A 14,787-nucleotide genomic window follows, 5' to 3' on the forward strand; every position below is an offset into this window, starting at 1 on the left:
GCATCTTTGACATCTTTGATGTCTTTTTAAAATTGCTCTCTGCACTGTACATGCTGTGAGTGATTCTGTGTGTCGCAGCTGCACAAGACACGCATCAGATACTAATAGAAAACAAAAAGACTTCTTTAAAATGTGTTTTGAATGGATTTATGTCAATTCAAAACTCTCTCTGTCTCTCTGTCTCCCTCACTCTCTCTCTGTCTCTGTCTCTCTCTCTCTGTCACTCTCTCTCCCTCCCTCCCTCTCAACGTGATCTGTCATACCTTAAAACAGACTTCTAGAAGGGTTTTTAGCTTTTTCTATTTCTTGCTTTGACATTTTGTACATTTAGAAAGAGGCTGTTCATCACCAAGAGCGAAGATTCTTGACTGCTCTTTGGAGTTTTTATAGTTAAGTACTACCTGAGGCATTGGCAGCTTATATGTAAGACTGTGCAGTGGATTAACTTCAGGCAGTGTTCAGGTTTTGAGAAGAAAATTCCTTCTACAGTGTGCATTGAGGTAAGTTCTCCTTACTTTCTATACACGTGTTATATGAGAGTGCTTTAGGTAGGCTTTTAGGATTTCCAGCTGATTATGGTGGTAAATTCACACAAGCTTTTAAGGCTATTTCTATATATTGTTTCTATTATATTTTTAATGGATATTATTGCCAACTGCAAATGTGCAAACTTATTATGGCTGTTCTTGATTGTCCTAAATGTTCTTGATTGCTGTTTTGAAGTGACACAACCCCATGTAGAATAATGTAGGTGTAAGAAATTTTGAAATGTCTAAACCTGTTCTGTTAATTACATGTTAGCCTCATATTGAGAGTGCATGTGTCTTCACAAAGAATTAACCCTTATACTTCCACTCAAATAACTTGAATGTGAGGCCCTTACTCTACAAGAAAGGCATTGTCTGCCGTAACACTAACCCCTTACCATTATTTTATACTGAAGAAAGCTGTAACACAAAAATGATACATTTTAAGAATGCAATTTGAGTTTGCAATATTCTATGGGACACACACAACAGTGCATGTAATATAGAAGATTCATTTTTACAGTTATGTGATCGGTAGAGATGTGATTACCTGGGTTACCTTTCCATGTACTTTAAATTCTATGTATTGTATATAACTTGAATCATGCCGAGGTGTGCTATTTTCCATTTCATTTTAAACCAGTTTCAGACCGATTTTTACAACCCTGTTAAAATTGCAGGTTTTTGTGATGTAAAAAAATTAAACTAAGATAAATCATGGCAGATGGTTTTCTACCTTGTGGTATAGTAATATGTGATAAAGCAACCAACAAATTACAATTGAAAAACACATAGAACAATTTTAGGGGGGAAAAAAGATTTTAAACAAAAACAAACAAACAAAAAAAACCTGTACCCATTTACAGTGACACTATAGAAATCTGCAGTCTTTTTTGTTGTTGTTGTTTTGTGTGCCACTGGGTTACCTTTCCATGTACATTAAATTCTGGTGTACTATTTTCATTTCATTTTAAACCAATTTCAGCCAGATTTCTACAGAGTTCAGGCATAAACAATTCTCATTTACTGTTGTGAAAAAATTTCCCCTGGCTGGTGTCCTCTGTGGAACTGAATCAATGTCTGGCTCTGAAAAGGCTGCTCACATTTCCGTGAAATCAAATCAGTGATTCTGGTACTGGTGCTCCTTTCACTTTGGCTCCAGGGATTTGCTGTAATGGGCCATTTTAAAGCATAAGAACAATGCCAGAAACCAGATCTTGGTTCTTTTGAAAGGCACCATAATCTAAACAATACAAAAATGGCTCTGAAAAGCTGTTTGTGTGTACACGGAGATACAATCTGCATCCAGAAAAGGACTTATATATATATTTTTTGCAGACTTATACTGTAATAGTAAATACATTTACGGAGAACTTTTGTATGGTGCAATTGTTACTTTCAATCATTTTAAGATAACGAGCATCACTTTCAGACAATCAACAGTATAAAGCTGATTAATAAGTCGAGTTTAAGGGTTTAATAAATCATTTCATAATTACTTTGGACTGATGTGGTAATTATATTAGACTATAAGTCTTTTTGTTTTGTTAAGAGTCTTTGTATGGCAGTGAAATCCCCTGATCTGGGATCTGTTAGTATTGCCATGGAAGAAAGCCTGTGTAATGGAGGCACACAAACACAGCCACAGGAGTCTCCATTACTGGCCCAACTGAAAAAAGTAAAGAATCAGATAACTGAAGCACAGTGCTTTTCTCACCTCCCCAAACGTTCTGCCGTGAACCTGGAGTTCTCCAACCTGTCCTACACAATCAACGAGGGGCCATGCTGGAAGAAACAAGGTTAGGCACTTTTATTTTACTAAAGGGACAGTATTTTACACTGACAGTAGCTTAAGATATTATAGATATCAGAGCTCTAGAGCATTTACAGTACATTGGCTAAATATTACCCACATTTTTTATGTTTATGTTTATTATAAATCATGGCAGATCTTTTTCTACCTTGTGGTATAGTGATATAATGTAATATAGCAACCAACAAAATACAATTGAAAAATAAATAGAATTTTTTTAGGGGAAAAAAATGGTTGCATATGCGTGCACACCTCTTAACTAATACAGGGTACTATCTCCTGTGCACACCCCTCTTCAAGTAATTTCACAGGTTTTCATGAAAATTCATTTCATTCCTTTGTTGACTTGGATTTGTGCTTTGGCTTGTTATCATCCTGGAAGGAGAAATTTTTCTTTATCTTTAGCTGTCTCACAGACACCCGCAGATTTTGTGCTAGAATAGATCGGTATTTGAAGTGATCTATGATTCCCACTATCTTCACTAGAGCCCCAGTCTCAGCTGTAGAAAAGCAGCCCTATAGCATGAGCTGCCACCACCATGCTTTACCATGAACATGACTTCATTTGATAATTAATTTTGAACTTGGGTTTCTGTGCATGCTGCTGGTGTGCACATTTTTGCAACCAGGATATTGTAATTTTTTTTTGTTTTATTTTTTCCTAAAACATTTCTATTTGATTTTCACTTGAATTTTGTTGGCTTCTATTTCTATCTCACATTAAATCACTGATAAATCATGATGCTTCATCAGTCATAGAGAATATAGGCACACAGAGATTTGAAGGTGAGCAACATAATATTCTGTGAGCATTAACTGTCATACAGAAAGGGCATATAGAAAGGACAAAAAGAACATTTTTATTTCAGTTGCCTCATGTTAAGTACAGTGTAGATACTTGTTACTGTAGGTACTTTTGGGAGCCTACTTTTCTTCTCATCTCACTGATCTCACAGACCATCATCTCACTGATCTCCAGCTCTCTTAAATCACACATATTTGCTCTTTCTCACCTTCACAGAAAATATGTAATGTGGTCTTGGGGTTTGTAGATTAAGATATGCCTCTTATCTTTTGATGGAATTAGTTGGAAATATTCCATATAAACCAAATGAGAACAGTTTTGATGTTGGGCTTCCATTCTGTATCTTTTCAGGTTACAAGACCTTACTCAAGTCTCTATCTGGAAGGTTCTGGAGCCAGGAGTTGATTGGGAGCATGGGTCCCTCAGGGGCTGGAAAGTCCACTCTGATGAACATCCTGGCTGGCTACAAGTGAGGAAGAGGCCTATGTCAGGCATTTATTAATCCAAATCTTTATACCAAAACTGTCAGAGCCAAAAGGATGGAGATTTAAAACGAACCTTTCAGTGGTGACATGGAAATGTGTGGTAGAAAAAGAGGGATGACAGGACAAATCCTGGTAAATGGAAAGCCCAGAGATCTCCGCACCTTTCGCAAAATGTCATGTTACATCATGCAAGAAGATAAACTGTTGCCCCATCTTACAGCTCAGGAGGCCATCATGGTGAGACACTGTGATTGTAAAATGATTACAAATATATTGACTATTGGCAAATTCAACGAATATTAGATTCTTATTAGATTGTTTTTTAACAAATATAAGATCATTATGCCTATTTCTAGATCTTTCAATCTTGAAATTGTGTTATTTTATTGGCAGATAATTTTCCTTATTTCTAGAAAGGAGAAAAATGATCTGCCAATAACAAAATTTGATATCCATAAATAGGAGTTAATGGTATCATAATGAGAAATAATGCCATATATACATTTTCCTTTACTCAAGATATCTTCACTTTCTAAAATAATATTTTTGGCTCAGAGCACTGTCCAAATTTACTGTAAATGTAGATCGATCATTTTGTATTGCATTCGTGCTGTTTTAGGTGTCTGCCAACCTGAAAGTCAATAATACTGTCGAGGTGAAGAAAGAACTGGTGAGTATGCCCATTAAGCTTCATAATCTAACTTCTACATTTCCCATTTATTCATTATCACTTCCTGCTTTCTTTGTGTGAAAAGGTTAAAGAGATTCTGACAGCCCTGGGACTTCATGCATGTGCCCACACTCGCACTATCTTCCTCTCTGGTGGGCAGTGTAAGAGGCTGGCAATTGCCCTTGAGCTTGTGAACAATCCTCCAGTTATGTTCTTTGATGAGCCCACGAGGTAAAATGATCACTCTGTTTCTAGAATGTATAAACTGAATATTTCTCATTACCAGTAGTTTGATATTAAGCTGTCTGTCTGTTTCTCTGTTTCTGGCTGTGACAGTGGTTTGGACAGTGCTTCAAGTTTCCATGTACTATCATTAATCAAGTCTCTGGCCCAGGGGGGGCACACCGTGATTTGCACCATTCACCAGCCCAGTGCTAAACTCTTTGAAATGTTTGATAAGGTGTTAGATCTCTTTTGGTTTTATGTGAATATAATATGCACATTTGACTGAGCAGTGTCTTATTCCAGTTCTCTTGATCTCTTTAGCTCTATATCCTGAGTCAGGGGCAGTGTATATATAAGGGCACTGTGCCATACCTTATCCCTTATCTTAGAACCCTGGGACTACACTGCCCCACATATCACAACCCTGCAGATTTCAGTGAGTTTCACTCAACTTTTGGCTTTTTTTACCGAGAGGAAATAGTACAATAAACTCTTAGTACATTAAATGTAGTTCATAGTAATCAACATATCTTTAAGGGGGGAAAACATAATAAAAAAAACCCAAAAACAACAAAATAGTTTCTAAACAAGCTGGTAACCACAAGTCACCAGAATAGCTTCAGTGCCCTTGACATTGATTCTACAAGTCTCTGGAACTGTGCTCGAGGGATGAACACCATTCTTTGAAAAGAAATTTCCTCAAATGGTGGTTTTATAACGATTTACATAGTTTTCATACTGATTAACATTCAGTGACCCCTTGTATCCTGTGAATGGGGCTATTGTCATCTTGGAAGAGACCACATGTGGGAGATGTGTTAGACATAACTTTCCAGCAACATCATCAAAAATCAAAAAACCAATTGAAAATCTGTTGAAAGAATGGTGTTCATACAGTTCCAAAGACTTGTAGAATCTTGCTAAGGCACATTTAGGATGTTCTGGTGGATTATGCTGGTCCAACATCAAGAAAAAATAATGGCTTTGGCATGTTCTCTCACTTATGTTCAGTCATTGAGGTAGCATCAGGAGAATACGGAGATTTGAGTCCAGTTTTGTTTGAAGCTGTGCAAGGTGGACTTTGTCTTCTGGAGGAAAAGAAGCATTGTGAAAAAAACAAACCTTCAAGCTCCTGCCTTGCAAAATATGCCAAAGTGAGTGAGAAGTTTGTCAAACATACAGTATATCATTCTTTAAGTGTGTCTAACCTGACCTGTGCCCTTTACATTATTTTATGAATTACATGAAAAGATGTAAGTTACTCAGACTGACCTACTTTCTCTGATGTCTGTTTGATGTTTGTTTATTTGTTAATGTTTGTCTTCACAGGACTCAGCTTACCATGAGAATCATACATTTGCAACAAGCAGTTTGACTCAGTTCTGTATCCTCTTCAAAAGAACATTCATAACAATATGCAGAGATCAAGTATGTAACATTTTTTATCTACACGGTGCAATTTCTTGATGTCATGAACATTGATTTGTTTGTTCATTCATTTGATCATTTATTTTTGTTCATTGTTCATTTGTTTCTTCATTCACTCATTTGATTATTTGTTCATATGTTAAAGCATCTTTAATAATCGCTTTATCCTGGTCATGGTGGAGCTGTAGCCTATCCCAGGAACAGTGAGCTTATAATAAGTTATAAGCTCCTAAAAGAGTTTATCATGCTTTTATGTTTTAACAGCAGGATATGTTTGTATGATGAATTAAACATCAAGATGCTTCGCTACAAGCAGACACTGGTGGGACTACTTTAGATTTTCCCGTGTTCTTCCTCTGGTGTACTTTGAGTGCCTTACTGCTATTATAGTAATTGCCAGTCCGCGAGCATTTTATGAAACCCTTCTGCATCATCAGCAGGTATCTCAGGATCACCTTCTTTTGGAACCCTTAGCCTTCACCTGCAGAAGCTTTCCAGCTGTGGGATCTTGTGAGACAAACCACATCTGCACCAAGTTTTCTTCACTTCTTTGGGTGTCAAGCCTACCTTCTGCAGGAAGTAGAACACTGATGTTGCAAGAATTCCTCTGCACCCTTCTTCAATTGGGAAATGCAGAGCATGCCAGATGTTGGGAAGAGCATCATCAATCAAATCCTGGTATTGGGCTTTCTTGAGTTGACGGGAGATGTCAAGCCTGTCCACTTGTGGGACTGTGAGCTCCATTCTCAAAATGGCTTTGGTGCTTTTAGATACAAGCAACATGTCTGGTCAGAATGATGTTGCCACCACTTCCTCAGGGAAGACAAACTGTTTCTTAAGGTCCACTTGCATTTCCCAGTCTGTTGCTTGGTAGAAAATGGAGTGAGTGGACTAACTTCCTTGGTGTCTTCAGGAGTGTTTTCCTATTAGCCTTTATTATCTCAAGGTCTTGGCAACTTAGCAATCTCTGTGAGAAGCTTGATGTGTCTCCACCTGAATCTGCCTTCTCCCAACAATTTAGGGCATGCTGCAAGGATGTAATTCAAAGTGCAACAAGCTGTTCCACACTACTTACAGGATGCATCATCTTCTTTGCCCGAGCACTTGAGGTTGCTTGGTGTGGCCACCACTCTGCTACTACTTGCAAGAGTAAGGCCAACTTGCCCTAGTTTGTGCTCCAGAGCTCACTCCATGTCAGTGGTCTTTCCAGTGCTTGGTCACACTGCACCCAATGGCTTGGAAACCCTTCTGTTTGTAAGCAGCAGTCTTCCTCTGCTGCCTCCCTGACTTTCTGGACTGCCATTTCTGCATTAGCCCCCTCTTTCCTTTGGCACTGACCTTGCTCCATTTTTTTTATGTGGTTACCTAGACCCAGGCATCCTTGACACACTGTTCCAAAGATTTCCTGATGTTTCCAGTGCACCTCTCCTTCCATAACTGTTTCCTAAGTCTTCACTTTCTGCCCACATTTAATGTATCTGCTGCCATATCTTTGCTATCTTCCAAAAGCAGTAGTGTACTTACTGCTCTTACCTGAGTGGCTTTAAACTCTTCCACCACATATGACACTAGCAGACTAAGCTTGGATGTTTTGCTATACACATTCACTGAGCTGAATGTTCACAGTACCCCCAGCCATCTTCTCAAATACTTGCTTCACAATCCTGCAATCTCTTCACCTGAGTTATAGGAATCATAGGAAAGTCATACAGCAGGAATGGCCATTGTAGTCTGAGTATGATGCCATACTAGAAGCACCACACCTTGAACTCCCCTAGCAGTTGTCAGCTGTCTGTAGCCCTTAGACAGCAATTGAGTTGCTCTTTGGTGTCTTGGATACTGATATTGTGTTTCAGGGTCCTGTCATAGTTCTTCCCAAGGCACTTGATTCCTTGATCTTGAATCATTGGAACCTGGGCTCCTTGGATCCTTGCCCAAACTAGCCATATTTTCCAGGGCATCCAGGATCAACAATATCCTGTGCCTGCGATTGACGAGGTCATTTCTGAAATGTCATCCATGAATGTCCTCTATAGGTGGTGCCTTGTACTGTCTTAGGCTTTTGTGCCTCAGCACACCATCTCTCGTTCCTTCAGCAAAAGGTTCATAACAGCTACAAACAGGACTACAGATACACTACATCCTGCCATGATACCCTTCTCCAGCCTTTGCCTCTTTGTGGTAAAGCTTCCCACAGTGAAACACATCTTTAGTTTCCACATATGTGACATCATCAGATTCACTAATTCTTGGAGAACTTGGTAGTGTTCCAATGCCTTCTGGGTGAGCTGATGTGGTATGCTTGGGTAAGCTTTGTCTGTGGCCAATTATCCTGGTGCAGATCCTGAGTGAGCTCTCTACACCACTGATTTGACCTCCTCAAAGGTGAAATCTGTTGAAGGGTGTGTGTGGTTTAGATGTTGGGAGCTGGAAGAAGCAGTCTCCTAAGGAAATGTCTTTGTTGGGGTTGCCATGTGCTGCCTCCACATTGCCTTCTGTAGTCTTCTAATTTTGGGTTCCCTGACGAGAGAGGTCAGCTGAGAATTTGAATGGGTTGTTAAATAATGCCTTTCTTTGCCACCTTTTCTCTTTTTGCTTTTCCTGGATTGCCTCTTCTCTGCAAAGTTAAATCTGACTCCTTTGCACCTCAGCACTGAGTTGATTCAGGGCTGCTTTTTCTTCCTCATCAGCTTGCTGCTGATGTGTATCTTGACACACCTGGTAAACAACTCCAGCCAACATTTTCCTCCTCTTGGTTGCATCCTCTTTAAGGGTGTTATCAAGAATAATGTTGAGATTCTTATCCAGTTGTGCCCATCTGCAATCTGATGCTGGTGGTAGCTCCAGCCTTGGTTGCCTTTCAAACTCCTCTTCTCTTGTGGCTTCACCCCTGTGGCAGTGCTCTGAGTAAATCAAGCGGAGAGGTACTGGATGCTGTGGTTTGCCTCCTTGTCCAGATCCTCCACTGACTGACCAGCTACACTACTAAACTCTGAGATTACTCTGGGTATTATGAGGTGTCTTGCATTGCTGAAGCTGCTCTTTGCAATTGCACTTGCCTTGGTGAATCCTCACCCCATGTTTGTTCTTGAAGAGTTGTCTCCTTCTTCCTTCATCTTTCTTCCTCTTTCAAACCTATTCCCGTACTCCTTTTGCCTTTGTCTGGGCCAATATCAATGGGATCTTTCCTAGATGGCAAATTATCCTCCCCCTGCTTGGTCTGCCTGGGGGTATTCTCTCTGTGTTGGATTTCTAGCTTGCTTGTGCAGTGTTCCGGGATGCCAACCCTAACACTGTTTCATGCTGTCTTTCCAGGCTGCCATTCATTTTTCACAGATGTCACTGAGTCTTTCCCACCTGTCAATGATCCTTTGCACATGGCCACAATGCAGGTAAACTTAAGGTGTCCTTCTTCTCCAGTGTTCTTCCTCTGATGTTCTTTCAGTGACTTTCTGCTTGAGTTGTAATTGCAGCACTGTGAGCATTGTTTGGAACATGTCTGCATCATCAGCAGGTATCTCAGGGTCTCAGGTATCTCAGGGTCACCAGTGATTCAGCCCTTAACCATTAATGTAGCTCTATCAGTAGATATTCTTAAATAATTCTTGTTATTATTCCTCTGTTAGGTGTTGTCACACTTGCGGTTAATGTCACACATCTTCACTGGAGTGTTGATAGGCTTGCTCTACCTTAATATTGGCAATGATGCCAGTAAAGTGTTCAACAACACAGGATTCCTATTCTTCTCCATGCTATTCCTCATGTTTGGAGCCCTTATGCCTACATTGCTCACTTGTAAGTAGAGAACAATAAGCAGTAGATGCAATGTCCATAACTCTCTAACAAGAAGATAAAAACTATATAATATTCAATCAGATTAGTTATTCTATTGATTTGTGATTTTAATTTTATAAGGGATATATAGATGGCAAAAGTTATTTTTGTTTGCTTCCAGTTCCTCTGGAGATGGCTGTATTTTTAAGGGAACATCTAAACTACTGGTACAGTCTGAAAGCCTACTATCTTGCCAAGACAATGGCTGACATTCCATTTCAGGTGAGTAACTGTCTGAGTCTACTGAGTCATCCGTATGTGTGTATGAGCTGGTAATAGATTTATTTTTTTTTAAACAAATTTTTTGAACAAATTGCTGGTATTCTAGCATAGTCTAATCACATAATGCATGCCTAAATGTAAATAATGTAATTTAGGCTCTAGTTGTCTGTTTTGATCATATTCGCAGACAGATTTTTTTATATTAATCTCATTCCCAGATCATCTGTCCTAACATGTATTGTAGTATTGTGTACTGGATGACTGAGCAGCCCCCTGAAGCAAGTCGCTACTTACTTTTTATGGCCTTGTCCATCTGCACTGCCTTAGTAGCTCAGTCCCTGGGCCTCCTTGTTGGTGCCACTTCCACCTCCCTTCAGGTACTTCCTGAAAGTAGTCTAATATTTAAACCATTACAATGTTTTTACAATATATATAGCCAGGCCCATAAGTATTTGGACAGTGACACAATTTTCATAATGTTGCCTCTGTACACCACCACAATGGATTTGACAAATATATTTAACAAAAATATTGCATTAACCGTTTAGGAATTACAGCCATTTATTACAGAGTCCCTCCATTTCCTCTGTTAGTTTGTCCAATTACTTTGGAACCTGTGAAAATGGAGGGACTCTGCAAAAAATTGGCTTTCATTTTTAACATTTAATGCAATATTTTTTATAAACCCCTTGAATTAAAGCTGAAAGTCTACACTTCAATCACATCTTGATTGCTTCATTTTAAATCCATTGTGCTAATATACTGTACAGAGGCAAAATTACAAAAATTGTCACTGTTCAAATACTTATGGACATGACTGTATTCTGGGGTTGCATTTTGTGCTTTTGTGGGTTGTTGCAGGTACCTGGTTGTATTATATTCAAGAGTTATCATCATTGTTTTAGAATCTAAGGTATCATGCTGTATCCAGCATTTGTGTTTTTATGAATCTTACTCACAGGTGGCCACATTTGTTGGCCCTGTGACAGCTGTTCCAGTCCTTCTCTTCTCTGGGTTCTTTGTCAATTTTGACACCATTCCAAAGTATCTTCAGTGGAGTTCTTATGTTTCTTATGTCAGGTACGTCTTATTGCTGTATCTTAGGTGATAACATAATCATTGCATCTTTTCCACTGGAGACCATTTGTTTATTTGCTTTGGACAGGTATGGTTTTGAAGGGGTCATTATATCAATCTATGGAATGAATCGCTCTGAGTTTGACTGCCCAGAAAAAGTCTGCAAGTTCCAGAAACCTGAAGAAGTACTGCAGTTGTTGAATATAGAGGATGGCAAGCTTTACATGGACTTCATCATACTGGGCATTTTTTTTGTCATCCTTAGGCTGGCTACATACCTGGTACTACGTTACAAAGTCAAATCTGAGAGATAATATTTCTTTAATGCATTCACATCTTCTGTGCCATGTCCTTTATGGTTTCTGTTATTTCTGTGCCATGTCCTTTATGGTTTCTGCTATTTTTCAGGCCTTTTTGACAGGTAAATTGCCAAACTGTTCAAAATCAGTATGTTGTATTATGCAGCATTGTATTGCTTTAATTTGAAGAAAGTCGACTTGGAAATTACTGCACTGCAGCACACTACCATGATTGTATTACACTGTCTAAACCCATCACCTATTTATATCTAAAGTTCATGAAAACCAATGGAAACCTGTATATGCTGCAGGGTTTTTTCCCTCTTTATTTCTTTTCTTTTTTTTTTAAACAAACTACGTGACACGCTTGAAAATATATTTTTCTTTTATATGTCCTTAAGTCCAAGTCTAAATTGTCATGGCCCTCAGGGGCAATTCCACCCCTGTTCCCCATGTAGAACTTCTTCCTCTGTTGACTACCTCCATTTTCTGTGTAACCTTACTCACGTGTTTCTTATTTCACTGATTGGTTAGTGCTCTATTCAGTTCCCTGTCTTTCTTCCTTAGTTGCTGGAGCATTATTTCAAGTTCGGTTATGTTTAAGTTCTTGGTTTTCTTATGTTTGTTATACTTATTTTATTTATTATTTGTTTTTGATTATTTAGCATTTTTCTAAGTGTTTATTTTCAGGTTTATTAAGTTCTGATAATCCTGGTTCCTAGTGTGTCTACTCCTGTGTCCCTAAAGTCTGTGTCCTTGAGCCTGTTCCCTGTGTTAACCCAATAAAGAAGTTCTGCACATACATCCGCCTCCTTGGACTCTCCCTCGTGAAATAGATAGATCATCAGTCAATGAATGTTTACAATGGCCTAATTCCTGCAGCGTTGGCTGTCATTGTGAATAAGAGATGGTTAAAAATAGAGATTCGGAACCCAAGACCAAAAAGACTTTATGTATGTGTGATTCATTGACATTTCTATAGCTGTTGTTTCAGTCCTTAATCTAGTTATGTTAAGGAGCATTTCTTACTGCTGCTGCTGTGAAGAAACTGGTGAGCTTTTGCAAACTACATTAGACTTATTAATTTTCTTTCTTTTTTGGGGCACTGCTGTTGCTTTTGAGAGCCCTGATTAGCTAGCTAACATGTTACAGTATCTCTTCAGTTTTAAAAATAAAACGTGTATATATTTTTTTTTCATCCAGCTGGGGCCCCACTGATCTTCAGAGTGGTAAAGATCACCACTATATACAGACTTATTGGCTCAAAGAAATTCTACAGTAAATTATGAAAAAGTCCGGTCTAAAATTATATATTAGTAACAAACAATTTATATATATATATATATATATATATATATATATATATATATATATATATATATATATATGTATTCCAAAAAATAGTAATCCTAAAAAACGATGCAATTGAGCTATACAATAGCCTAGGTGTCATCAAATTTACATTTGTTGTTAGTCTGTTTTTCTAAAGGGTCTAAAACATCACCAAATCTAGTGACAAAGTTGTTAAGCTGACATCTGTAGGGCAATTACATGCAGTTAGCCTGCTAAGTCTAACCAGCTAAAACCTATTGTAGAGAACAAAACCATAATACATTGGGGTCCATAAGTGGTGGTGTATCATTTGTTAAAATATTTTTATTTTGCATTCTTTTCTAATTTAATACAACAAATTATATTATTGACAACAGTTGAGTGAAAAGTGGAGTATTTGAAATATTTACATGAATTTCAGAGTTTCTTAGCATTTGGTGTGTCCCCTTTTGCTTTAATGACAGTGTGCACTCGAGCTGGCATGGACTCCACAAGTTTGTGCAAAACCTTATGATCCATTTTAGATCAAATCCATCAGAGTGTCGTCTGAAAACATGCTTTACTAGAAGAACTCAGGCATTAGGAAAATCTGACCTTTTGTACAAAGCAGTTAACATGGTCAACATCACAAATTTGCTTACATTTAAATATGGACCTAGAAATATTGCAGAATCTTAATTATTAAATATTCAGGCTATTGAACATTTACTTTCCTTGCTTTCAATATATAAAAATTTGTAAAACTTGTGTTTATTTCCAGTTAAAACAACAACAACAACAACCCTGATATTCAATGTGGTCTCAGACATTTTTGGTCCCCACTGTATGTAAACATACACTTTCACTCTTGGTGCAAAAATATTTTGTACGGTCTACACAGGGGACATTTGGGCTTTGTTTCACAAACTCATTCCCAGAAACCGAATTAGCGTATAACACCTTTGGGTGAATTTACCAGGCTGGGGGTCCATCCTGCCATAAAATACATTATGTCTGTCCCATTTGATACTTTGGTCATTATAAAATACAAAGAGGTGCATGGGGTATAAGTAGGATATGAGAATTAGATCTTAAGGAGGAAGATGTTTGGGAAGAGACTGTGTCTTGATCTAGTCTTAAGGAAGAATCTTGGATCTGATCTCTGTCTCCAAAGCAAAACATCTGTATCCTATGCTGGCAAACACAAGTCCATTAATTTAATTGGTTCTGTAAGTTTCCACATTTTACCTGTTACTTATTTTCTTAGATTTGTCCTTATGTTCTTCTGCTTTTACTTCTGAAGGATAGTGTGTAACATGGATGGTGATTAGAGTAATATAATGTTAGACATGTTTAAAATAGACCTCTGACAATAAATAGGAAAGGCCTTTGCTTGCAATTCAAACCTCTGAGCTAACAGAACAATTACTTAATAAATGTATATAAGTCTCTGACATGGTAATATCATATTTTAGTACAAACTTATAGTATAAAGCTGTTTAAATGAAATGTACAGTATAATTGAACCCTGATATATTACACTTCCACCACTAAAGTTATAGGTTTGGTTATATAAAAGATTATTGTTTGGAATCAGTTACATTAGGTTTACCTCGTAAATTGAAGTCAGATCTTTAATTGAACATTGGAGTCAGATATTAAAGTTCACATTGAAGCACACAGTTAGCCTTCTGCTGCACCTATTTTTGTCCATGTTCATAGGGGACTAAGATGATAAAATTTTATACTTACTCCTACAGTTTTTGGAGACTAAGATGTGATAGAAAATATTTTTCCATTATGATTAAAACTATTTAATAATTGCAATTAACACCTTTCCCATGCAATAACCACAGTGCGAACTGAAATCACCCAACCAAAGTTCTCATGTGATTTAAACCCTTTAAATTTCATAAATTAGATCATTGTAATATAACCTGTTTAAATTAAAACCTGTCAGATACAAATATCCAGACATGTCTAAGTGGCCTGTAGTCTACAGAATTGTAAGTGGCACTAAATACTACAACCCCAATTCTGAAAAAGTTGGGACAGTATGGAAAATGCAAAAAAAACAAACAAACGAAAAGA

The 14,787-nt window shown here is 37.8% G+C and overlaps 1 protein-coding gene across 1 annotated transcript; it reads left to right on the plus strand.

Moving 5' to 3' along the window:
• Nucleotides 1-1,883: 1,883 nt before the first annotated feature.
• abcg4b (ATP-binding cassette, sub-family G (WHITE), member 4b) lies at nucleotides 1,884-12,594 on the plus strand. Its single transcript, XM_053647701.1, has 14 exons — nucleotides 1,884-2,326; nucleotides 3,497-3,614; nucleotides 3,735-3,867; nucleotides 4,250-4,300; nucleotides 4,386-4,531; nucleotides 4,637-4,760; nucleotides 4,847-4,961; nucleotides 5,537-5,679; nucleotides 5,855-5,953; nucleotides 9,580-9,748; nucleotides 9,909-10,009; nucleotides 10,228-10,386; nucleotides 10,971-11,089; nucleotides 11,175-12,594. Exons 1-14 carry the CDS (start codon nucleotides 2,089-2,091, stop codon nucleotides 11,398-11,400), a joined length of 1,941 nt encoding a protein of 646 aa, XP_053503676.1. The 5' UTR covers nucleotides 1,884-2,088; the 3' UTR covers nucleotides 11,401-12,594.
• The last annotated feature ends 2,193 nt before the right edge of the window (nucleotides 12,595-14,787 follow it).

Source organism: Ictalurus furcatus, chromosome 17, assembly GCF_023375685.1.
Source record: "Ictalurus furcatus strain D&B chromosome 17, Billie_1.0, whole genome shotgun sequence".
NCBI classification, from domain to species: domain Eukaryota; kingdom Metazoa; phylum Chordata; class Actinopteri; order Siluriformes; family Ictaluridae; genus Ictalurus; species Ictalurus furcatus.

Bases quoted from the DNA above. Each gene is read 5' to 3' on its own strand.
- abcg4b (XM_053647701.1), top strand. From the start codon at position 2,089: ATGGCAGTGAAATCCCCTGATCTGGGATCTGTTAGTATTGCCATGGAA. The intron at 4,532-4,636 runs GTAAAATGATCA...TGGCTGTGACAG, and splicing joins TTCTTTGATGAGCCCACGAG to TGGTTTGGACAGTGCTTCAA. The intron at 4,761-4,846 runs GTGTTAGATCTC...TGATCTCTTTAG, and splicing joins TCTTTGAAATGTTTGATAAG to CTCTATATCCTGAGTCAGGG.